Source organism: Vicia villosa, linkage group LG1 (genome assembly GCF_029867415.1).
Source record: "Vicia villosa cultivar HV-30 ecotype Madison, WI linkage group LG1, Vvil1.0, whole genome shotgun sequence".
Lineage (NCBI taxonomy): Eukaryota > Viridiplantae > Streptophyta > Magnoliopsida > Fabales > Fabaceae > Vicia > Vicia villosa.
This window is the reverse complement of record NC_081180.1, coordinates 226,011,046-226,037,089: the sequence shown is the minus strand read 5'-3', so window position 1 is coordinate 226,037,089 and position 26,044 is coordinate 226,011,046. Positions and strand designations below refer to the sequence as shown.

At 35.3% G+C, this 26,044-nt stretch overlaps 4 protein-coding genes across 4 annotated transcripts; all 4 read right to left on the bottom strand.

The window, feature by feature from the left end:
- Positions 1 to 311: 311 nt before the first annotated feature.
- On the bottom strand, positions 312 to 1,164 carry LOC131596022 (uncharacterized). The gene is made up of 4 exons (XM_058868575.1): positions 1,093 to 1,164; positions 644 to 994; positions 489 to 561; positions 312 to 373 (listed from the first exon to the last, which is right to left on the bottom strand). The coding sequence occupies exons 1-4, from the start codon at positions 1,162 to 1,164 to the stop codon at positions 312 to 314; spliced, it is 558 nt and encodes a 185-aa protein (XP_058724558.1).
- A 997-nt stretch (positions 1,165 to 2,161) lies between these two features.
- On the bottom strand, positions 2,162 to 7,558 carry LOC131596014 (uncharacterized). Its single transcript, XM_058868563.1, has 8 exons — positions 6,955 to 7,558; positions 6,812 to 6,869; positions 6,428 to 6,748; positions 5,424 to 6,340; positions 4,117 to 5,337; positions 3,788 to 4,006; positions 2,820 to 3,677; positions 2,162 to 2,739 (listed from the first exon to the last, which is right to left on the bottom strand). Exons 1-8 carry the CDS (start codon positions 7,556 to 7,558, stop codon positions 2,162 to 2,164), a joined length of 4,776 nt encoding a protein of 1,591 aa, XP_058724546.1.
- Positions 7,559 to 8,622: 1,064 nt separating this feature from the next.
- On the bottom strand, positions 8,623 to 11,358 carry LOC131596005 (uncharacterized). The gene is made up of 11 exons (XM_058868553.1): positions 11,221 to 11,358; positions 10,650 to 10,917; positions 10,449 to 10,546; positions 10,301 to 10,358; positions 10,044 to 10,134; positions 9,805 to 9,961; positions 9,563 to 9,720; positions 9,350 to 9,470; positions 9,034 to 9,243; positions 8,882 to 8,935; positions 8,623 to 8,802 (listed from the first exon to the last, which is right to left on the bottom strand). The coding sequence occupies exons 1-11, from the start codon at positions 11,356 to 11,358 to the stop codon at positions 8,623 to 8,625; spliced, it is 1,533 nt and encodes a 510-aa protein (XP_058724536.1).
- A 10,277-nt stretch (positions 11,359 to 21,635) lies between these two features.
- On the bottom strand, positions 21,636 to 22,586 carry LOC131595998 (fruit bromelain-like). Its single transcript, XM_058868541.1, has 3 exons — positions 22,382 to 22,586; positions 22,187 to 22,225; positions 21,636 to 21,976 (listed from the first exon to the last, which is right to left on the bottom strand). The coding sequence occupies exons 1-3, from the start codon at positions 22,584 to 22,586 to the stop codon at positions 21,636 to 21,638; spliced, it is 585 nt and encodes a 194-aa protein (XP_058724524.1).
- Positions 22,587 to 26,044: the final 3,458 nt, after the last annotated feature.

The window sequence follows — 26,044 nt, the reverse complement described above, 5'->3', positions numbered from 1 at the left end:
GTAATTTACATTGAATCAAAACCTACTGGAAGTTTTACGTGTTATAACTTTATATACCCTGTTGTAGTTATTATTTTGTCATTTTTTTACTTGTACGGGTAAGAAATTTTTTTATTTTAAGGAGTAATTAGTAAAAATAACAATGTATAGAAATAAATTTAATAGAATGATTCTGCCATAAATCTGTAAATTGGGATATTTAATATTTAGAGTATATATTTAGTATTAATTAGTAAAACCCAATAGAACATAATAGTATGCGATTATAATAATGTTAAGGTCAAATGAGAATGGAATTAACACAAATACGATTAATCAATGGATTTTATATACATGACATTTTTTATTTGGACATCTGACATCAAATCTAAACCTAATAGTGTCACCAACTTTAAACATATTGGTTTGACAGAATTCTTCCCAGTTGGGTCCTAACTTTGTCGGGTACGTAGTGTTTATGTATGCCAAATTCAGGATTGTCCTCTTACCATTATCACAGCACAAGTTGAGACAGTTGTAGTTGTAATCTTTTAAAAGTGCAGCAAAGTCTTCATCCAATCTCTGTAGACAGCAGGAACAAAAAAAATCAGAGCATTAGTAGAATAAAAGTTGTAAGTAACTTTAACAAACAAATTGTTTTTACCAATTTGTTTTGACATAGTTCGACATTTGTTAGACCCAGGTCGAAAACCATAATGTTGTCTGCTCCCCAAAACCTGCTATGGTGAACCGGCAATTGCTCGATATCCACTATATTTTTTATGTTGAGAATGCTAAAATTGTCATCCATATAGTAACCCACCTCAAGAACGGCATTGACGGGGCAATTATAAAAATCTTCAGCGTCTTTCCATCCACTAATTATAAGTGGATGAATTTCGTCTTTGTTATAAATTAGGACGTGATGCACTCCTTGGTTGTTGAGGATGGTCCATGTTTTAGTTATGTTGTTGCCAAAACGACATATAAATTTGGGATCAATTTCTGCATATTTCTACCAATAAAAATAGAAGTTATTAAAGAATGCAAAAATAGTTGTCTTAGGAAGTTATTAATTATTGCAAAAGCACTAAAATAAACATAACTTGAAACCTGTTCAGATAACTTTGCTATCGTGAAGGAGTATTCCAAATCAAAGTGAGAAAGTTTTCCCATCGAAGCCATATGAAATTTCTTCTGTTTGTTGTTGGGTTTACAAAATGAGACTCTGCTGTATTTGATTTATGTTCAGAAGTTGAGGGACCATATATATACGGAAAAGCATAGGATACCAAATATGAATAGTACCCCTTAGTATTGTTAAATATAGTGCATAGGATTCCATATAAAATAGTGCATGGGACCCTAATAATGAAAACATACTGCAACCCATTGCATGTGGAAAGTGGTAGGACCTGATATGCAGGAGATAAGGAATATATTCTATTAGCATGTGATATGTGGTGGGCCTCTTTGCCTAGAAGTTGCTGTACAGAAAAGGAAAAAAGTTGATGGGAGAATATATTCCAACCGGACGTGACCATGTGATGCCAAAGTAGAGTCCCACATGAAAGTAAATATCGGAACAAACAAATGATGCATTATTGAAATCCCTATGTTAAAGAAGAAAACGGATTCTACACACAAGTGGAATAAAACAGAACACAAAAGAACTGGTGTCCAGAGAATGGGAAAAAAGCAATATGGATTTCGGCTAAGATGCAGGCTAAAGCATTGCTATGGCGTGAAACATTAAAAATGATATTGCATCCTCAGGTAAAACATTCATATTGTTGTGATTCTGATGGGTTGGTTTGTGTGAATATAAAATGGATATTGATTGTAGTTGCATAGTTAAGAATTACACTTTATGTTTCATCTTTGTAGGTTTAGGCAGGCTTACAATATTAGGAGTAATTAAGTATTTTACTGCAAATAAAGATAAGTGATACAATAATGTTTGCTACGGTAGTGTGACAGACAAAATTAAATAGTTAAGTGTTGGTTTTAACGTCGGATGGGTTCCTCTGAACTTCGTTTGATCTGCACAGGAAGGTATGTTTTATTAGAAAGCATAATAAGGACATGTAGAGGATATAAAAACGACAGTTGGTAAAGGTTAGGAAAATTTATCAACAAATAGTGAGAACTATCTGCTGGAAAAAAGAGATATACGTACCGTCTATATGTTGTTAAAAACCTCCTTATATACAACATTACATGTTGAAAGCTTTGGGATGTTTTTATCATCATGAATCAATATCTTGATACCTCTTTTAGTTGTAACTCGTGAAACGGCAACATAAATCTGCCCATGCGTGAAAACATCCCGAGGTATATAGAGTCCAACCCAATCCAACGATTGGCCTTGAGATTTGTTAATGGTCATGGCGTAGGCTACAATAACAGGAAATTGTCGTCTCGATAACTTGAATGGCCAAGGAGATTGAGACGGGGACATATCCATTCGCGGGATGTATATAACTTTCCCATTATTGTTATCACCCATCAATTTGGCCTCAAGCACATGAGCAGCCATATTAGTTATAATAAGCCTTGTTCCATTACACAGACCTTGGGATTGATCAATGTTTCGCATAAGCATGATTGGTGTTCCAACCTTTAACTTTAAGTGATGGTTGGGTAGGCCAGAAGTTCTTAAGGAGCTGAGGAATTCTGGGCTAAGGACCTGAAGAATGTTGCTGTCATGGATCTCTGATCGATCAACCGAGTTTAAGCTGTAGTAATCTCTTATTTCCCCTATAAAAGTATCCATTAGGAAAGACATAACAATATAAAGTGGAAGCAAGATCGTGTATATAAGTAAATCAGAGCTATACCTGGCATAATGGCAATGATATGGTCATTGATATTGTCAACAATGTCCAAAGTGGAAGCAAGAATGGCCCTATTTTTTAGATAATCAGTCGATTGGTAACAATTTAAGAAATCAGGATACGTACTCTCCACTATAGCTTGAATAGGGTCATCGAAGTCTGGAATTAAAAGTTCGGGTGGTATGTCAATGTTCGCATAACCGTCGTTAGGCTCAGAAATTCGTCCCTCTCCTATCTTTAAAAGCCAATCAGAGAATTCCGCAATTTCCTTTTTATCTTGCTCAGATGGTCCGGAGGATAGACGCATGTTTTTGGTCAAATTCATGACTTTAACATAATGCCATATGTAAGAACCATTAATTGTTGAATGGACAATGTAAGAACGACTTCCTCCAGGTACAACGGGTAATATCTGACGAAAATCCCCACCAAAAATCACAACCTTACCTCCGAAAATAGTTTCAGAGTTACCGTAATTACTCATGACATCCTTCAAAGTCCCGTCGAGCGTTTCAAAACAATATTTGTGTGCCATCGGGGCCTCGTCCCATATAATCAGCTTTGCCTCCCTTAGAAGACCTGCGCTAGGGTCATTGAAATTAATTTTGCAAGTTGATTTCTCAAGACATGGAACTGGCAACTTGAACTTTGAATGAGCTGTACGACCCCCTGGCAACAAAAGAGATGCTATCCCACTTGTTGCAACAGTTAGACATATGTCATGCTTAGATCTCAGTGCACTTGCAAGTGTTCTCCACATGTATGTCTTACCAGTTCCGCCGTAACCGTGCAGGAAGAAGACACCACCTTGTTGTTTGTTGACGGCATCCATGATCTGGTCAAAAATCTTCCTCTGTTCGTCTTGTAAAGACCATTATAAGAAACAGTTTATAATTAGATACTTGTAGACATATTATGACCTAAGCATGTAATATAGTAATAAGAAATATGTGAATCTTTGATTTTATTACCAGTCAGACACTTGAATAGGTTATCAAATTCCGCCTTCATGTCCTGGATATTGTACTGTCTTTCATCGTAAATAAGCCGGTTTCCCAGTTGTTGAATAACATAGTCATTCAGATAAGGAATGGGCTTGAAATCATGCAGGGTGCGATGGTTCAGTTGTAGCATTTTTTCAATCTCTATTAATGACAGCTGCTGGATTGCATCATCCGGTAATGTTAAATCTGTGGTTTGTAGCAAGAAGGCAGCGTTACGTTGTAATAAGATCACAACAACATGATACATTACGTGGTAGTTAAGAATATAAATAGCATGCGTTGTCAAAGTAGTGCACCTGGATTGTTGGCAATTTGTCTTTGTTCGTACAGGATACCATCGGCCAACAGAATCCATGATTCCTTCCATACATGGGCTGGACGGTTTACAGCACCTGATAAGAGCATAATAACAAACAGCTTTCTAAGATAATGACCTGTCCCCCAAGCGCTTGCCTCCTTTAAAGCACATATGTATTCTCGATCATCATCTAAGAATCCCATAGCAAAACATGCCTCTCTAAAGGTGTCATATTGTGTCTCACCGACCCTCCTGATATCTTCATAGCTAGTTGGGCCCTTTGCCACCGTCAACATCATCCTCAAATAGAAAAGTTCACCGGTTGTTGGTGGAACCCACACCAAACGTCCGATAGTGAACCCTCTTTTACGTGGCTTCCACATTCTGTTTCTCTTTACATAAACAAACTTTGTAACAAATTCACCATATGTCAAAGACCGAGCTTCAGCATATGTTGCATTTGCTACAAGCCAAGACGTGAACATAGATTCTGTTACGCTTGCACTTTCTAATACATGCTCCATTTGTTCACAATCTTTATAATAGACAGCCTTTTCACCAATGAGATGGAAAAACATTCGCTCAACAGCAGGTTTCCTTCCATGAACCTTGTACGAAAATATTCGCCAACACGCCTCACTTGGAGAAACATACCTACAATCGAGATATTGTTTGATCTCATCCACACATTCGTGTTGTAGTCCGGTGTTTGACTTAGAACCAACCACACTTGCACCAATTCTGTCATATCCTTTGTGAATGTATTTGAATAGATATTTGATAGAAGTGCATTGGTTACACCATTCCATATTAATATGTGCTTGATATTTCAACAATAACTGAGTGTTATAGGGGACAACATATCTATTATCAAACCTGATATTATTTTTTGTAATTACATGGGTGGCTGATCTTCTTCTATATAATGGGTAACCTTCGGCATTTACAACCGTATCTTCGATGAATTTTTTTGGATAATATTTAGAACATTGCCGATTTTTCATACATCGTGAATTAGGCCGCGAAAGACCGCACGGTCCATGTATCATATGGGATTTCACCAGTGCGTACAAAGCAGGATGTAGTTCAGGATCAGGAATCTCTGCACAAATGATGTTATCAATGTCGGACGGAGTTGGATACTTGCTTTGGGGGTGCAAGAAGATCAAAATGTGAGCATGGGGTAAGCCTCGCTTTTGAAACTCAATTGTATACATAACTGCATAAATAAGTCACAAAGAACTTGTTATTGTGAATAATAGATGACAGATAAGATTTAGAAACATAATGGTGGGGAAAACTTACACGCCATAACTTTCCCAAGAATATGTTTTTTTGTCAGGTCAACCATAAGCTCTTTAAACTTGATGTTGAAAACTTTGGCAACAATGTCAGGCCTATCATGGGGCTTTAAGTTTTTCGGGTTCAGCAACCGTGTAATCTCAGGCCAATTTGGGTTGCATGTGAACGTGATAAACAAATCTGGGAATCCCAATCTGCTTGAAATGGCCATACCGTCGAAGTAAAGTTGATCCATGTATCGTTTGCTTCCCACAAAAGAAGACGGTAGAACAACACGTTTACCTTGTTTGTTACCTGGAATCTGGTCTCCTTGCTCAGACCGTTGTTGCAGATTATTGTATTTTCCGACCCTCAACTTTGATTGATTTTTTCGCAACCAATTGAGACGTTCTGATTCCATCATAGCGTAACCATCAACCAAAAATTGTTGGAAAAGTTTCCTAGAGTACAATAATGTTTTAGGTTCATCTGTGCGTTCTTGGAGACGAAAACACAGCCAATCCTTGATAGATTGCCTATTCTTTCTTGTAAAAGTTGTCTCATCTTGATACTTGTGAAGGATATTATCCCGGTAACCGTCTTCACCATAGCAAAAAATCAAAGGGTACTGATATGAAAGATAACTTGGATTGAACTCATCAATTCTTTGTAATTTACCACTCCGGTATTGGACCACAAGGTCTCTTGTCTCACCAGTGTCAACATCTCCTACAATAAGGGCAGCAACCTCCGCAACAGTTGGCATATTATAGACACGACCATCGTCATGTCTATCACTGATAAGTTTCAGCCTTAATTCAACGTAAGGATTGGCCTTAAACATATCACGTGCCATTCTGAATGCTTTTGCAAGAACATTAACTTCATCTAACATAGTCTTTAACTTTGCTACGATAGATGTTTCAATAGACGTATTGTCCCTGAAAAAAATAATAGCAAACACGGTGTTATATGTTTAAGCCCTCGTATAAACACTTAGGTAAAAGATGGATTGGTAAGCTCATTACTTGAAACAACGCATTCTATTTGTAATCTCGTGGTCAGTGTCGTAAATGTACAATTGGGCATATTGTGGCAGCGCACCAAGTGGTGGTACAAGACTGCCTATCCGGTGACATGTTTGACCGTGTAGGCGCATTGTAGGAGGACCTCCTCCGTTGGGAATGTTGGTGTCAAATTTCATCCCAGGAGATGTAAATGAAAACATTGCATTGTACGTTCTTATGTTGGCCTGAAAGTTCTTGCTCTCAGGATCAGTTTTGTGATGAAGTAGCTTTTCTAACAGTAACGGTGGCTGTTTCATGTAGGGTAAGACAATTTTACCGCTCCTGCAACACAATTCGAATTTAGGAACAGTGGTATTTTTTCTCTTATTTTTGCGTTCTGCATACCACATGCAAGCTTGGCAAATTAAACATTCCCACACCGGGTCACCAATGTCAGAATAAGCTGCAGGAAGAAAAATTCATTTTCTTATCAAACGGGTAGCAATTTAACCGGATATTGTGTCAATAGAAGTTAAATAGCAACTTACACTGGTTATGTTGATCACGAATATCATGAGGATCCATGGAGTCATCAGAATCAGAGTTGTGTCCGAATGAGTCGCAATCTTCAGAATCTCCATTGGTATCATCGGAGGAATAATCCGTTCTACCTACATTAGGATTAGGAAAAGATACACAATGTGGATTTGATATATTAGGAGAAGTGTGGGAATTGTTAAGAGCAGTAGGGGTTGTAATGAGTAGCTGTGTTTGGGTGAATTTAGGCCGCTTCCTGGTGTTTGATGATTCTCCTACATGGAACGACGGAGATATGGCGGCATTGTTGAAACGGTTAAACAGATTCACTCCATTGGCAGCAAGAATCCTTGATCTTTTTTTGGTTTGCAAAATGTCTAAATGGTGTTGAGATGGTAGAGTGTGGGAATGGTTTGAGACAGTGGGCTGGAGAGGATATCTTGTAGAAGTGTCCCTGGAAGAGGCGGCGAAAGTCCCAGCAGTAGGTGTTGTTTTTGGTTCGTTTTCTTTGTTAGGGCCATTTTTAGATAGTTGCTTTTGTGACAACAAAATCCTCCTCCTTTTTCTTGCAAGAGTTGTAATCGAATCATTGGCATTAAAGGGGCTACCATCCATTGAAAGTGAGTTATTTGAAATGAAGTAGTTGATTGTATGAAGTGTTTTTTAAACCAACAAAGTGATTGAGTCTAATATGATTAACTACAGAAAAACTTATTATTCTAAATGATTTGAACAAAGGAGGGAACTATTTGTTCCTTAACCTAAATAAAAAGAGAGGGAAACAGAATTACATTTTTGAAAAAGCTGGGAGAATTTCAAATTTGAAATCAGGCTTAATTTGAATAATAATATAAAAGATTTCAGAGTATCCCCCACATAAGAAAACAAAGAAGGCAATTTTTTTTTTTTTAAAAACGTAGCACCAGACTACAGGCAGCAGCAGGCTGTACTTTATAATATATTATGGTATCTTTGTGCAGGTGTAGAGCATTAGGATGGAACTGTGACATGAAAGGGGGCTGCCCTTCTACAAAAGCAAAAAGCAAACCAATTAACTCAAGTAAGTGTCTAATCAATTATTATTTAAATAAGTAAGTTGTACTACTTGATACAAAAGCAACAGTAATAGTAATTGAATATACATGTACGTATCCTCATTTAATAATCCATGTTAAGTTAGAGTGTAGCATATGCCAACTGTAGTTTCCTGTATTTTTTAAGGCAGAGGTAAATAAGCTCTTTGCGAGGCTGTTTAAGTACTTCTTTAGGTTAGTGAGATACCATTTATAATAGCTATTTATTAAAGCTACAAAGTTCGGAAATTAACAGTCTCATTGAAACAAACATATGCAGCACTGATTCATGAAATAACTTCCCTATAATGCAGTCGAGTAATGCTGTTAAATGATCAGACAGTAGAGTAATACTGAAACCATCCGTTACATCGGATTCACATTTGTATGATACCGTAACAATCTTTATATTGATCGAAGAGAAGTCGATTAATAACTTAATATTACGGCAAAATATGCAGTTTCCAAATACAATCGTTACTTAAAAAGACCCAAAATAATAGGTAGTCGAAAATTAATGTAACATTACAACAAAATAAGTAGTTTCAAAATATAATCCTTACATAAGATGACCCAAAATAATAGCAGGCAAGATAATATTTTCAACTATTTTTCAATCTTCACTAATTTCCTGGTGATTCTGGCTGGTTTCTTAAGTTTAGTGGAAGACAAATCTCCTTCGTTGTGTGTCGCATGACTTGTAGATTCAATGGATGGATCGGGGCTCTGTCTTTTTGCCGTAGGTGTGACCGGTTCACCGTGCAATTTGGAAGTTATCTCAGGATCCTGCAGTTAAAAATTAGTGAGAATGAAGTAAACTGATGGCGGTTAATAAGTGGCATTTGTGTAGGACTCAAAACCACACCGTAACAATGTCGGAATCATCAATAGGAACAGCCTCATCAACACTCTCTTTTATCTAAAAAATCACAAATAAAAGAAATTCATAAATAAAAGTCGAGATGTATTCAACTAAATTAGAAGACAATATTAGATGCAGAGCAAGACAAACGTTACATGGTTCACTGGGGCGGAAAGCTGTTGTGAATTAACTGTAGTCGCCTCCACCCATTCAGATTTTAGTTGATCCACAACAGGTTTATCTTTCACTAACATGATGACCGAGCAATTAGACCAATTTGGTTGCCACTTGACCTTGAAGGCAAGTTCCTGATTAAGGAGCTTGTCGAGTGTCAGGGGATAATCAAGGGGATCAAATATTCCAGCCTACATAACAATGAAAAAATGCATCGTGAGCAATTATATGCAGTAATTATACACCCTTGTTGTACCGGTATGCTATTAAAATCATGTGCCAAAAAGAAGTTGGTACCTGAAACATTGTTTCGCGCATATGAGCAGCCGACACTTCCAATAGGTCTTCACTCTCCTTGTCCCATAAAACAAACTTGCATTTTGTACCAGCATGAAGAACACCCACCTCTATTTTATACCTAAGTTTGAAGCGTTACAATTGTAAGTTAACCATAAACAGACTAAGATGTTGTGAAAAGCAGTTGATGAAACAATATTTTGGTGTTTATACCTGAAAATGGCAGTTTCAGTCTCATGTCCCTTGACACACTTGTAGGGAGGGCTATCACCAGTGACTTTATTTGGGCACTCATGGCATGCCTGGTAGTACCACCCATATTTTGAAGCAACAATTTTTGCAATTGTAGCAACCGTGGCACAAAAAGTAGTCTGTATTTACAACAGTGCGGTAAACAGAAAATCAAATATAATAAAAGTTAGACTCTATATGAAAAAAAAAAGACAGATTACTACGTCTTTGAGTTTAACTATCTGCTCAAGTGGAAGAAGAACAGCATTAGACAACAACTTTTGGGTAGGTGATTGGCGAGAACTGTATGAGTTTTGCGACCTTCCCTGAGACTGATGACTGAGAAGGCCTGAGACAGCCACTATAGTATCCTGTGTAAGCCTGAAGACGAAAAAAACATTGTCAGATTTAACAACGAAGGATGATACAAAGTGCAGGAAATTGTAGTAAATTAAATCAGTACATTTTGGCAAATTGTTTGATTGTCTCCACGTCTTCATTAATAGTCAATTTGGTGACATTGTAAGTGTTGGTAACAGATAGAGGATATTTGCCTGAAAAGACAAAATAAGTGAATAACATTATGTACTTGAAAACATAAAACACACTTTATGAACCGTAGGAAACAGTACGGGAGTATTTTATACCAAAAGCTTCTTTGACTTTTGCATATTGAATCATAACCACAACAGGAATTGCAGTATCGACCTGCTGTTCAACGTAGTTCATAAACTGCACCGCTTACGCCTCCCATAACGTAACCGTGATAGTGTTGTTGCTACAGAAATGCACATATAAATGACGCCATCAGTAAACATATAAGATATAAATGGCTACCATAATCTTGCATGAAAGGTAACAAACAAACTTTAAACCTCAAGTCGCGAATGACAAAGTTGACCTGTTGCTTTTTACTTCCAACCTGGACCTGTGTGTACCCAATTTCATCAACCACTCCGATAACATCTGTACAAGTCATTGGGAAAACGTGGATCAGGTTAAACCAAACGTGAGATGCAGAGTTATACATAGATGATGAGTGACTCCCAAAAAGTAAATAGAGTTTAACCTAAAAGTTGATCCTTATTCCATTTCCCAGTTAAAATATCAAGAAAAGGAGTGAGTCTGCAAGCCTTTTCCTGAATCTGATGCACATTTCTATCCCCAACTTTTGTCCCACCAGTAAATTTAAGGAGGTACTTGTGAGCAGAAGGTTTGAACAGCAGATCATTCAGCTGAACTTGGAAGTTCGCAATAGTGTAAGTATCATTAACAACAAACACCGAATCAAAATTCTGCCTGTAAACGGGAGGTACGATAACATGGATATCACTTCCCTATATAAAACAAAAGAAAAATAATCCATCAATATACAATAAACCATAAGAATGTTGCCTACAGGACGCGACAAAAAACACCAAAAATACACTCTTTAACACCTCCATGCAAACAAATATAAACCTTTTAGAACAAAGACACACGGTTTCCACAAAACAAAAGAGGAATACAAAATATTCGACATTAACGCTTCCCAATAACCCAATATCAACCTTTCCAAAACCAATGATATAGCAACCCACGAACCGTTTAGACGAAAACAACGAAAAATGATGGCTTTTTGTAAATATGTTGAAACTAACCTCAGAATCATAAACAACCATTTCGAAATGTTCCTTGTTGTTAGAGATGACACTCCACTTGTGATGTATCTTAACAGCAACTTTCCAAAGTTCCTTTTCATCGTTAACATCAGATATCTTTTCCAACGGTCGTGCCATCTTCTTGCCTCAACTTAGGGTTCAAACAATGGTTGGCTACAGTTTCGGTGGCAGAAGAAGTTTTTCAATGGTTTTTAGGGTTTGAAAGGTGGAGGTTGAGAGAACGGTGAGTGACAGAAGAGGAAGAGGGAGAAAGTCTCCAAGATTGCAAATGGGATTGTGATTGGAAAGCAACATTGGGAGTAAGGAAAACATGAAAAAGGGTGCAGATTGTGTTTAGAGGAGCAAATTGCTTTACCCGGTTCGGTTAGAGTAGAAGCATAAGGACAAATTGTACAGAAGTTGACCAATAGAAAGAGCAAAATAAGCAACTAACAATTAGATCTTGGCCAAAGTCAGAATTTAGTCACCAAAAGTAAATTTTGGACACATTTTAACCCCCAAAATAATAGGTGTAAATTTTTAACAAAAGGGCAAATAAGTATTAGCCAGGTACTTCTATTTTCTTATTTTATAGATACCGTAAATACCAAACCATAGTTAGACATGTACTTGAAATGAAACCAGGGCCGGCCCAACCAACGTAGAGGCCCCGTTCTAATTTTAAAAATGGGTCCAAGTTTAAAATATAAATTCAATTATAATAATTAAAAAGACACATAAAAATACAATTATGTATTAATCAATAATATATTTAATTATAATTATTGAGTTTTCATCTATCCTAATTTTTGTATGTATTGAATTTTTATCATAGTATTTTTTTTATTGAATTTTTATTATCACATTTTATTTATTTTGAATAATATTTATGAAAAAAAATGAATTTTTAAAAATTTGGGGCCTCCCAAAATTTGGGGTCCTGTGCTGTAGCACTTCCTGCACATGCACAGGGCCGGCCCTGAATGAAACATACATGATAAATCACATGCTTAAGTCTATAATAATCTATCACAACTAATATAAATTGAACAACATGGAAATGTAAAAAGCACAAGCCAATGACCATTTGTTTACTTTCTTAGTAATAGCATACTAACAGTGGTGAATATTGAATAGGGATTAAGTTAAAAAACCAAGTCAATATCCATATTTTGTTTTAACTTAATGAGATATAATGAGATATAAGATAATGCACTTATTTTTTTCATTGAATATAGATTACAACTTGCAAACAAAACAGAAAATCACATAACTGTTTATTTTAAACGCATTAACAAATAAGTTATAAAAAGTTGACTATTTCTGTTAATTTCTGATCGAATAATAATTCTATTTATTATAATATCTAAATTAGAAATTTTTTAATTAAAGAAAATTCAAAATATATTTTATTAAATTGACACACACACACACACACACACACACACACACACACACACACACACACACACACACACACACACACACACACACACACACACACACACACACACACACACACACACACACACACACACACACACACACACACACACACACACACACACACACACACACACACACACACACACACACACACACACACACACACACACACACACACACACACACACACACACACACACACACACACACACACACACACACACACACACACACACACACACACACACACACACACACACACACACACACACACACACACACACACACACACACACACACACACACACACACACACACACACACACACACACACACACACACACACACACACACACACACACACACACACACACACACACACACACACACACACACACACACACACACACACACACATGAGAAAAGGGGTCATGCACTGACAGTGTAAAATATTTTTACACTGTTAACCAATCACCACCATGCATCCAATTAAAACATTCTTTTATTTAAAAAAAACTTTAATGACATGGCACATTCATCACTCCCTATTGGATGACAGTGTAAAATAATTTTACACTGTCAGTGCACTACCTTTTAACTCTATATATATATATATATATATATATATATATATATATATATATATATATATATATATATATTTGAAAAAAAGAAGAGATGATTTTTCACAAGTAAGACTTCTGTTTAATCATAAAATAATCAATTAATTTTTATATTATTTTTAATAAATTTATTAATAAATTATTGATATTTATTCATCAATATATTATTCTAATATAAAATCATGTTTTATTAAAATCTCTATATATTTGATTTATTAGTTGAATACCATGATTCATACATCAGTATATCAGTTTCAGTTAAAATTGGTCTTTCTCATTTGTATATGCAGGGTCTTTCTCATTTGCATTTTCGTTAGGACTACAATACTTTTTTTAGGACTACAACACTTAAAGTAATCAGTTAATTTGTAATCAGTTAATGTTATTTATAAAATTGTGTCATGTAATTTAATATAAATCATTTAACTACCATGCTAAATTACTTATAATTTTTAGAGTGAAGACCCATTTTGGTCTCTCACAAATATTTCACGAGTCAAATTAGTTCCTTACAAAAAAATTGACCCAATTTAATCCCTTACAAAATTTAACCGGATCATATTAGTCCTTCTGCTAATATTTTTCTCAAATCGGTTTTTTTCTACCTCTAAACCGGTTCTTTTCATACTTTTAAACCGTGACTGGACTGACACGTTAGATTTTTTTTTAAAATACTAAATTAATTTTTATTTTTAATTTCATTTTTAAACAGTTATCAATGAATAATATCAAAAAAGCCAAAATTATTTCTTATAAAGTAATTTTTAAAAAAGTAATTTCCATGATTTCTACTAATATTGATAAATTCTATACATAAATTTTTACCTATGAGGTCTCAAATCCAAGTCCCTTCAAGTTAAATGATTTTCACTTTACAACTAGACAAATCAATTTCTATCGTTAATAAAGTGACTATCATTTACAACTAGAAAAATCAATTTCTATTGTTTGTAAAGCGACTATTATTTACAACAAGACAAATCAATTTCAATTGTTAGTAAAGTGACTATCATTTACAACTAGATAAATCAATTTCTATTGTTAATAAAGTGATTATCAGTTACAACTAGACAAATCAATTTCTACGGTTAGTAAAATGACTATCAATAACAACTAGACAAATTAATTTCTAATGTTAGTAAAGTGACTATCATTTACAAATAGACAAATCAATTTCTATTGTATTAAATTGACTGTCTTTTAATCTGAAGAGACTTAGGTTCGAGACCATATTGATACAAATTTTGTATTTTTTATTTTAAATTTAGAATTGTTTAAGATTAACCACATGGGTCTGAGTTCAACTCCTTATAAGAAACAATTTTGACTTTTTTATATTATTAATTTATAATTGTTTAAAAATGAAATTAAAAATAAAAATCAGTTTAGTATTAAAAAATAAAAAATAAATAAAATCCAACGTGGCAGTTCAGTCGCAGTTTAAAACTAGAAAAAAAACCGATTTGAGAAAAATATTAGCAGAAGGACTAATATGATCCGGTTAAATTTTGTAAGGGATTAAGTTGGGTCAATTTTTTTGTGAGGGACTAATTTGACTCGTGTAATATTTGTGAGGGACCAAAATGGGTCTTCACTCTAATTTTTATTTCTAAACAACCAAATGTACGATATTATCTATTTTTATTAACTAACATGACTATGTCATGAATTTTGCTGTTCATTTCTTATTATTTAATTCATTCTTTGTGTATCAACCTCCTTCCAGTCTCATATATATAAACAAATTTATAAAAAAACTCACCTTTTAAAAAGAATGTCTCAATATATTTAATTCTTACGCAAAAGAAAATATGTTGTTAATAGACAAAAAATTACTCATTAGTTAATAAAAAACGGTGTTGCCATATAGGAATAAAGGAGGTCACCTTTTGATAATAATAATAATAATAAACAGTATCATATAATTTAATAGACTACAAAATTACCCATTGTCGCTACCGCGAAAAATGGAGTCAGAGTCGCCACTAATATATTTATCCCATAAGGGAAAGGAATACCAGGAAACCTAACTCAGAACAAGAACAAGGTCTTTCGACCAGAGAATAGGGTACGGGAGTCGGTTACGCAAGGGGAAGGTGCTAGCACCACTCACGCCCATCGTACTCGATGGTATCCACCTATGTTTGTTTCTATCTAAAGGGTGTGTCTATGTCTAAACCTAAATGCGAATGAATGCAAAAGAAATACGGGGAAAAGAAGGAATTATTTACAAGTGTGCTCGCTTAGGCCCCGCGACCCAATGCCTACGTATCCTTTTCAGGAATCAGAGCGACCGTAGTTCGGCTCCATAATTTCCATTTGTTTTGTGTTTTTTAGTTGAACAGAGGTTAAGGTCGCAATCCACGATGCTCGACCTTTGGAGACTTATACGCCTAAGTTTGGAATGGACTTAACTTGTTCTTAGCAGCAGAAAAAATGAACTTGGGTTTGTGTTTTTTATGTAACTACATGATGAACAAAACCCAATACAAGGTTTCGCACCACTTCGTCACTTTTGTTTTAATTCGAGCCTTTATTAGGTGTTTTAAATGTTTTTGGTTGGGTATTTTTTAAGGGAATTTACTTTGCGATTCGAATCACATAAAAATGTATAATGATTGAGAAGCAGATTAGGGAATGGATCCCACTCACTTCTATCCCATTATATAATGTTCAAGAAACAGATTAGGGAACGAATCCCACTCATTTCCATTCCATTAATTAATGTTTGAGAAACAGATTATGGAATGAATCCCACTCATTTCTCTCCCATTAAGTAGTGACCGAGAAACAGATTAGGGAATGAATCCCACTCATTTCTATGCCACTAAGTGATTGAGAAACAGATTAGGGAATGAATCCCACTCATTTCTCTATCACTTTCTTAATGTGATTCGCCTCTTTATTTATTAGTGTTTTAAAGTTGAAAAGAAAAGGAATGAACAAAGGGGAACTAACCTATTCTCTAATCTAAGTTATTCTATTCTACAAGTGGCCCTAAGGTCAAGGATAAGGGATCTCTACCTATGTTATCATGCATAGACTACAACCTAAGTTGTTCTATGTGACTAATCTTAATGAAGATTGAAGTCACCGCCCTAAGGGAACATGGTAAGCATATAGTAAGAGATAAGAAAAAGAAACAATCAAGGTAGGTGACTTAATGAAGTCCCTAACCAAGTCTACTCCTAAGAGAGACTACACACAATGAATCCCAAGAGAAAACAATCCACAAAAGGTGGAGGAAGAACAAACAATCGTCACCTCTTAAACTAACAACAATCAAAGTGTATAAGAGGCAAAGCATGAGAAAGAGGGAAGAAAGCCCTAGGGCAGTAGCAAACCAAGGAAATTAGTGTCCTAAATCAAACACAGAAGCATCATGGCATCACACGAAAATATTCACAAGAAATTACCAAAGTATCGCATGAATCGTTACTTAACAATTAGCAAACATGTATCAATTAGTCAAAACAAAAAGCGAATGAAAACAAGAGCTAAACTTGAGGTCAGTAGCATGTTATGGTATTTATAGGTCTAAGGCATTATGCCAATCTATGTTAGTCAATTATCTTGAAGCAACACAAAGTTCTAACAAAAACTAGACAAAACTAGGTCAAAACTAGTTAGTAAATTCAAATTGTGAATGAAGTTAGAAAAATGCAATCAAATGATGGAAGTCAGTAGCTACTAACCTCTAATAGGTGTCTAAACAATCATGGAACCAAGTCAAGAAGTCTCATACAAAATTATAGGTCATTTGGACAAGTTATGATACAATCGTTAATCAAAAGCAAGTTATTTACACGTAAGAAAGGAAAATTCAAGTAAAAAAGAGAAGAAACGATTTAAAAATCTAATTCCAGGTCTTAGGACCTCTAAACATCCCTAATTATATGTACAAAAAGGATCTAAGGCTATTGCATAAATGCAAAGCAAATTATAGGTCAAATTCACATGGTTATCCGTTTAGGAACGCACATTTACCGGGTATAGAAAACCTAATGAAAACCTAACCAAAACACGGAATTGGACTTTCATTTTTTACACACAATATGGTATCTGAGTCTACTGATATCACACAAAAAATGGCAATTAAATTCTATCCCTAAGGCCTTTAGCCAAATTAATTTGCAAAACATATCAAACTTAAAAAGGAAATGAACATGTTGAAGGAAAGGATTTTTCAAAAATAGAAGAACAAAATCTAAAAATATACAAAAAATACCACAATTATCTACATACATTGAACTATCTAAAACATATTTTTATTCATTTTTTATTTCACTGGGAATTGAATTACAAGTTGGAGAGAAAACAAAATTAGAGTAACACTAAAATCTGCCTTAGCATAGGGGTGTATTAGCAAAAAGAACATGAACTGAAAACTGTTTACAAAGTGCATGGGCCTGGATCCAGGGGGTGTGAACATCAAAGCGCTAGGCCCAGCTAGTCAGAAGTGTGTTAACATTAGTGATTCAAGGGTGTAGAAACGAATTACTCTGGGCCTAAGGCAATGACGACCCAAGCCCCTTTTTTCTATTTCATTATATTCTCATCTCATGTTAATTGCCAGCATGCATATTACAATTATACTATGGTTTTTATTGAAGAAAACGTGACACACATAAACACATAGTATCAATGGGTCAAATTTATTTAAGTGAGATAAAGACAAAACAAGTCAAGGACCAATCATGCGGCGCCATCTCATCAATTAATCATATGAATAAAGCCAAAGCAACAAAATAAAGGTATCACGGACCAAACAAAAGGCGCCACGTCAGCGCCACGGAAAGAAAACGTGAGAGGGGCATGGACGCCGGAGACGGAGCTCCGGTCGTCTTCCCCGGTGCTTTCCCCGGCGGCGATAGACCGCTTTCTGCAGAAACGTGAAAAGGCACCACCTTCCGACTCGTTTTTTCGCACTGATTATGGATCTGCAATTAGTTTCTCTTGAACTCTATTCTATCCCCCTATCCGAATACAAATCTAAAACCCTAGCTTCATAGCAAACTCACCAAAGAACAAGCTAAGCACATCAATCAATTTCTATCCATTCACAGAGTTCAAAAAGACGATTCATCCATTCAAACAACAAGTTTCACACGCAAACCGAATTCATATTCATAGGCAACTAATCATGCACCAAATGCAACACATTCAATGAAAACATGGTGGTCTAAATCCTAACCCAATCCCTGATGACGGGTTCCAGGCCTATACATGCTTCTAATGCCATGGAAAGAATCACTTACTTGGAGAGATATTGACCAAGATTTGAGGAGAAATCCGAGTGCTTTCTTTGTTCTTTGAAGAAGGTGAATGCGAAGAACTTCAAGATGTATGTCTATCCGAGAAATAAACTCAGATTTGTTGAAGCTTAGATCTTGACAACTTCACTAGTGAATATGATGGTGATTGTGTGTTGTTGTGGTGGTGGTTGGTGACTACTGAAGGAGGAGCAGCGGTGTTCTTTTGATCGGAGAAGTTGGTTGAGGGAGGCTGTTACGGCGGTGATGATGGAGGTAAGAGGTGCAGTGAGAGTTTGTTACGGTGGTTAGAAATTTGTTAGGTTGCTGAGAGGGTGAGGATGGGGGGAAGAGAGAAGAATGAGGGAGTCATGTGTAGAGAGAAAGGATGAGTGGTTTCTGAAACTAAAAGAAGAAAATGAAGCGTGGGTTTAATTTGTGAAGAGTTTTTTTTTATATGGGATGTGCTCATGGAGTCTTATGGTGGAGTGAAGTGTAGAGGATTATTTCTTGTAAACTTAATGAACTAGTGTATTGTTTATGGTAAGCATTTCATATGCTTTTGTGTGTTCAGGATTGTGCATGCTTTAACATGGCTGAGAATTGACGTGAAGCTACATTGGGCCCTGTGTGTGCTTGATGCAACCTTATGCATGTGAACTCTTGCCCAATACCGGCTCAGTTTTTATTTTCAGATGCTCCACTTTGACACATCATAACTTGACAACCACACAACCAGTGATCACGATTTTAGTGTCCATGCAAAGAGGATCTATAGTAGAGTCCATTTGGTGTTAAAGATTTGTTGAGATGCTGTTTGTAACTCCTTTAAATTCAACTCGTAACTTAGTGATCCATAGCTGCAATTTGCCCGCGCGTGTGGCTTGCTAGACACCAACACATGCACAGTTTTGTGTCCCTGACTTTGGGGCTTTGTATCTCGACAACCCCAAATCCAAATGATGTAATTCTTGGACCATTGGATAGAAGGCATGGAGGAGAACATTCTGATACCAAACTTAATTCAATGGAATGCATAAAAGTCTCTGGAATCGGCTTTGAAAATGACACGCCACATGTTCGTAGAAATGCCTTCTCGTGACCTGGAATTCTAGCCTAGCCATATGCCCAGAACTGCCTTTGCGTGGTCACCACTTTGGATCTCTCTAATTTATTCAATGTGCAACCAATTGCCATTATTCTTTGTTTGTTTGGTAGAGGGAATGAAGGAGAAGTGAATGATACCTTGTTTGAATTTGTAGGGCTCTTGTGGTGATCTAAAACTGGCCTCCAACATTGCACACCACGTGTTTGTTGAAATGCCTGTGTTATGCCCAGGAACTTGCCCAGCAAATTGCCATGACTCAAGTGGAATCTTCAAACTTTATCCTTTCATATCTCTTCAACCAAGCCTCAAATGGAAAAGTGTCCAACTACAAAGTTGTAGAGGACCATGAGATGAACATTTTCTATGTTGAGCTTGTCTTGAAATTATTCCATCTGCCACGTGTAAATTGATGCTAAAGTGGACTGCTCAGCCATTTACAAACTCCTCAAAATTTTCTCTAAGTATCATAACTTTCCTCTTTTGGCATTTCCCATTTCAACTACCTTCCAAATTTGGAAAGTTTTGATTATTTCTTGATTTTATTTAATTCTTTGACCAATTTTCCCCAAAAAGTCAATATTTGACGGTTGACCTTGACTTTGACCTAAAAGTCAACATTTCCTGATTTTTCTGATTTCAGATGAATTTCCCGATTAATCTGTTTCTGATCTAATTCTTAATCACCTTACAACCAAAGAAACTCCCATGAATGATATTTCTTCAAGGCAACCGTATTTTCGCATCCACAAACATTTCCTGATTAAATCTTGACCCAAAAGTCAACAGGATTGACTTTGGTCAAACCCTAATTTGAAAGCCCTGATAAATCTGAGGATTGTATCTTTTAGTCAAGCTTTGAATTGGAAAGGATGAAACCTTTTTTCAAGAGGACTTCAAGGGAAATAATACCATGCGATCAAACTTCAAATCTTCCTTTATTTTTTATCAGGAATTTCTTCTGCCGGAGCTCTTTTCTTATCAATTCTGGATAGTAACCGTGATATGAATGAATGTAATGGATGAATGGCCTATATGAGGTATGCACATGAATGTAATGTGAAGGCCAGTTGGGGGATAAATAAGTGGGCAAATTTTGGGGTGCAACACCCATTACGTTTCTAACTAATGTTTGACTAACTAATGCTTAAACTTACAAATGATCTAATATATATCTGTGACATTTGAAGATTTGTGTTAATAAATTTTTGTTATACCAATTAAAATTGAAAACTATTCATCTAAGAAATTTTTACGAGACACTATCACCACAATACCTTTTTTATTTTAATCAATAAAACATTATAAATATTTATAATTAGCATAAACTCACTATTTTCACGAGACACTATCACCACAATACCTTTTTTATTTAAACAACAAAATATTATAATTATTTATAAATATCAGTGATATTTGTAAATATTTATAGTTATTAGTCATACTTGTAAATATTTATGGTTATTAGACATATTAAATTTATTATGTTGATGATTTGATAAATATTTCTTTTTAAATATTACATACCTACTATATATAGATTCACTTCATCTTTATTATGTTTTGTGAATCTTAAATCAACATTTCTTATTCGAATTTTTAAAATTATTTTTTTGCGTTTTTAATACATTATTCATCTTAAGATTTGATTTACCCGTGCGGACGCACGGGTCTTCTACTAGTAACATGTGCGTGTGCCTGCATGCGCGCATGCGTGTATTTTGTATGTGTGTTGTGTATATAAATTTAATATTATTATAACATGAGATAAATTCTATGATTTTATGCTTCGATTTTAAGTTTCGATTTTACCTAGGCAAAACGAGTCAAGGTAAAAACTAGATTTCGATAACCTTGGATTCATGACTTAACAAACAACCAATACAAATTTTTGGATTTCAATTATGTCATCACTTAACAAATAACCAATACCAATATTTGGATTTCAATACCAAACAAACAAGTAGAATCCATAAAAAGAAAATAAAATTACCCATCAATACAAGGAATAACAAGCCTAGTAGCAATGTTGCAATGACCTTCAGGTCCATCACCTTCTCTTTTTATCCTTATGTATCCAATCTCACCCCAAGCTTTACTCCAAGAATTTTTAATTATCCAACATTTCACCCCTTCTTGACTAACACCATAACAACCTATAACAATTGAATGGTTTATCTCGGTTCCACATGTTCCTTTATAAAGCCCTCTTGTGTATTTCTTAAATTCATCCCCAGCAACAACATTAACTGCCACAGGTTGTTCTATCACACCTCTTAGTAAATTTTGTTCATAATTTGGTTGTAGAAATTCGTAACAAGTTATGAAAGCTTAAGTTTCAAACATATAATCATTTTTGCATGTCCCACTTTCTTCTTAGTATGGATACTCAAATTCTTCACAAATACCATCGCTTAATATTATAGAACTCAAGTCACTAACAATATCACCACTTATACATCCATTGCTACCCCTATCACAATCAATTACTTATTGCTCTGACAAGTCCAGCAATCTGCCATTTGTTATACTCCAAAAACCTTCAACAGCTGCCACAGCTGCAAATGCCCGGCAACCTCCTACAACACAAACATTGATTAAATTAAAATAGTAATTTATAAAAAAATATTAAGCAATAGGCTTAATACATGTATTACCGCATCCTCCTTGCTGCTTAACCTTCTTAACAACTCCTTTCTCTCTCTAATCTAAATTGGTTGGAAGATCATCATCACTGATGTTGAAGACTACTGCATTTGATATGGCGTTGGAATAAGAATCTTTGTGTGAAGCTTTGAATCCGGTATATGAAGCTATAAACTCTTCGATAGTTAAATCGGAAGATTGATTTAAACTAATTGTATAACTCTTGTTACCAACCTTGTTGAACTTCTCAATGTATTCTAATCCCTCTTTGAGTATTTGCAACTGATTCTCCATCTCTGAGCTATTTGCATAATGGATTCCATACTTGATCATTCATTCTTGATGTGCTTCAATAATAGAGGATTCAAACAACTTTCGAGCACATGAACTTGGGTATGGAAGTATCCATAAGAGGATCATGAAAATAGTAATAAAAAGATGCTTCATATTTCTGTTGTATGCTTAAATGTAAAACAAAATATTTATGAAAGATGATGCATAAAATTAACATATTCCGCAACTTATAGAATTCAACTTTACTTATTAAGAAATATTTGAGAAATTGTTTCTTTAAGATATCATATTAAAATGGAAATTTGTAGCATCCCTATTTTCCTAAGCATGATTACATATACATATATATGAAGTGCTAAGAAGGAATTATGGATTAATTCTAAATTAAGAAAAGGTTAGTTGGGATGGAAAGATATTTGTGAGAAACTAACCAAATGGAAATATTGTGAATACCATTTAGTTGGAGGGAAAAATAGACTTTAGTCTTTGTTGTATGAACCTAAAGCTAGTTGCTATGGACATTATATTCTTCATATCAGAATTTTATGAAAGAAAGAAAGAAGAGGGAGCTATTGAAGCAAGTAGGAGAAAGAACTCATGTCATCATCTCTAATTTCGCACTCCAAGAGCAGCTCACACTAATAAGGTCATAACTTCTTACTCGTAACTTCGATTGAATCGATTCTGGACTTTTCGGAAAGCTCACAAAATTCTCTTGAATTTGCGTATAAATTTTGTGACCTAGATGTTTTGGATGTAGGAGAAAAACACGATTGAAGTTGGGTGATCCTTGCCGAAAGTGTGAGAAATGGGGCTACGGGTTTGACCTTGTTGAAAGTGAAACTTTGATCAAAATGAAAGCTTAAGTGCAGCATGGCTATCAATTATACCTCCATTGATACAAGGTGAGTTCCATAGATAGGAACATTGGTAGGAATTTGGTAGGGAAGATTTCATGATAAGGGTTAGTGTGATCAAGATGTTATATGTTTGTTTCAATAATGGAAACTATGTTCTCTTGATGCTTTTATTCATTTTCGATGAGAAATTGATGTTGCATGTTGATAATATGTTTGTGTCCCTGTTAAACTCAGCTAAGAATTGGTAATACATGAGTTAGAATGTTGTTGATATGTTGGAAATGTTTGGGATTGAAAAGAATTGGAGTTAGAACCATAAAAATGCAGATTTTGGGGACTGTCAGCAATGTAATCCGTTACATGATTCATGTAACCGGTTACATGGGTGAAAAGTGGGAAAAACACAGGTTTTTGGTCATGTAACCCGTTACATGATTCATGTAACTAGTTACATCACTGTTTGGGCATCTTTTTTGAAACTTCGGAAATTCATAACTTTCACATCATTTATCCGTTTGACGTGAAGTTTATATCGTTAGAAAGCTAATAAGATGTATTATCTAGGAAAATTACCCCCGATGTTAAAATATCGTTTTTCGATATATTTGACGTCCATTTAAACAAAATGTTGTGAATGGAGTTTTATGTTACTATTTCCCCGGAGAGCAGTTTCGTTCCGTATAGGGAACCAAATGCCTCCTTAGTCGTCTGAGACTTATTTAACTGGTATTTGAACATGCTATGTTGTATATGATCATGGATGGGTTGAATTCACAATATGCGGATTATTGATCGATGCATTATATTGATATGCTATGTGATGATCCTATTTGTTTTCGTTTGATCCGGTTGAACACTCGGATGTGTTGCTTGTGTGATGGCTTGTGCCGTTCTGTGTGATCGTTGTGATATATGCTTGAATCGGAGTAGGCCTGGATAATAGATGGTAAAGCGCTTAAGACCACAACTATTGCTTTGTGATCTTTAGTGCGTGCCTTGCTTTGTGATCTTGGATACCTTGCTTTGTGATCTGGGTATGTCTTACACACCTGAGCTACCATTGTGATGCGCTCAGAGGGTCTTTATGGCGTTTCCTCTAGCAGGTAAACATCTGCGTGCTTGGTATGATGGGGATATGATTCTACGTAGGCAATATCATGTCAGGAAAACTCAACTCTAGTGATGTCACGTAGATAATCACTAGGCTTTCGCCCGGTGGGCTCATGTAGTCTTGATGGAGTTTTTGTACATTGTGGTGATCACATTGGCGTATAGTGATTGACGGGGCCGTGAAGCCATGTAGGCAAGTCACCGCTGTAACTCGTCACAGATAAACCACGTAGGACTTACCCGGTTCACTTACGATGTGCATGTACAAGTCTCTTGACAACTAGACATGGGTGTCACTCACCGAGGGTGTGAATTCATAGTGTCATACCCTAAAATTTGCCCGTCATATTCCAAGATGTTTTTACTCACTTGACTTGCAATTGCTCAAGACAGTGTAAGCTCACTCTTCTCTTAAGCACAAGATCCAAAATTAGGGTTTCTGATTTGATCAAGGAATTTGAACTTCTGATATCAAGTGGATTCCATGGTCTCTCATATGATTCAAAGTATCCTCATGCCAAGAATCAAGCCCTGACTCCAAAGATTGCTCACTCAATGGCCCAAACGATCAATAATCGACTAGTTGACCTAAAACTCAAACTATGGTCAAACCACAGTAAAAATTCCTGATTTTTGGTCAACATCAACATTTTAATGTTAGATTCATCATATGATCAAGGTTTGATCATGATTCATCAAGAAAAGCTCGAAAGTTATCAAAACCCTAAGTTTCTAAATTAGGGTTTTTAAGGAGAAAGTCAACCCAACTTTGACCAGCCATATCTCTCTCATACTTTCTCAGAAATTCCTCAACCAAAGCTCATTCTCAAGGAAATTTGATTATCTAAAACTTTGATATTGGGCTCAAGGTCAAGAAATGCTTTCGCATAAGAGATATAAGCCAAAACATTACAGGTCCTTCTAGAAGATTGCAAAAAGCTATTTTTTGTCAGGAGCCATATCATCAAGATAAATTCTTCAAATGGAAATAAGCTTCCAAAGTGGCTTGTAGAGGACACCTTGGGCTTTCCAAAAAGTCATAGGTCATCTCCATATGATAAAAATTGAATGAGTTATGGCTTGCATAAGTTGGTCAATTTTGAAGAAGAGGGTGAAACCCTAATTAACAAAATTCCAATTTTTGAGTAATGGGCCTATAATTTTGGACTATGCACGAAATTCTAAGCTCAAGATAGGCCCATTTATCATATAAATTTTATTTCATGATTCTATTTTATTTATATTTGATTTATTCATTTAAATTCAAATTAAATCAAATAAAATCACATTTAAATGAAATAAATTTTATGATCCAATCTCCATTCATTCAATCAATCCAAATTCAATCCAATGGTCAAGATTAAATGGAAATATGCATGAATTAGCATGGTGTTCAAAATTAGAAAGATTTTATACAAAATCTTTTTCAATTTCCATATTACTAATTGATTGATTATTTTTCAAGGTGCTAACCCTAAAGTGATCCTC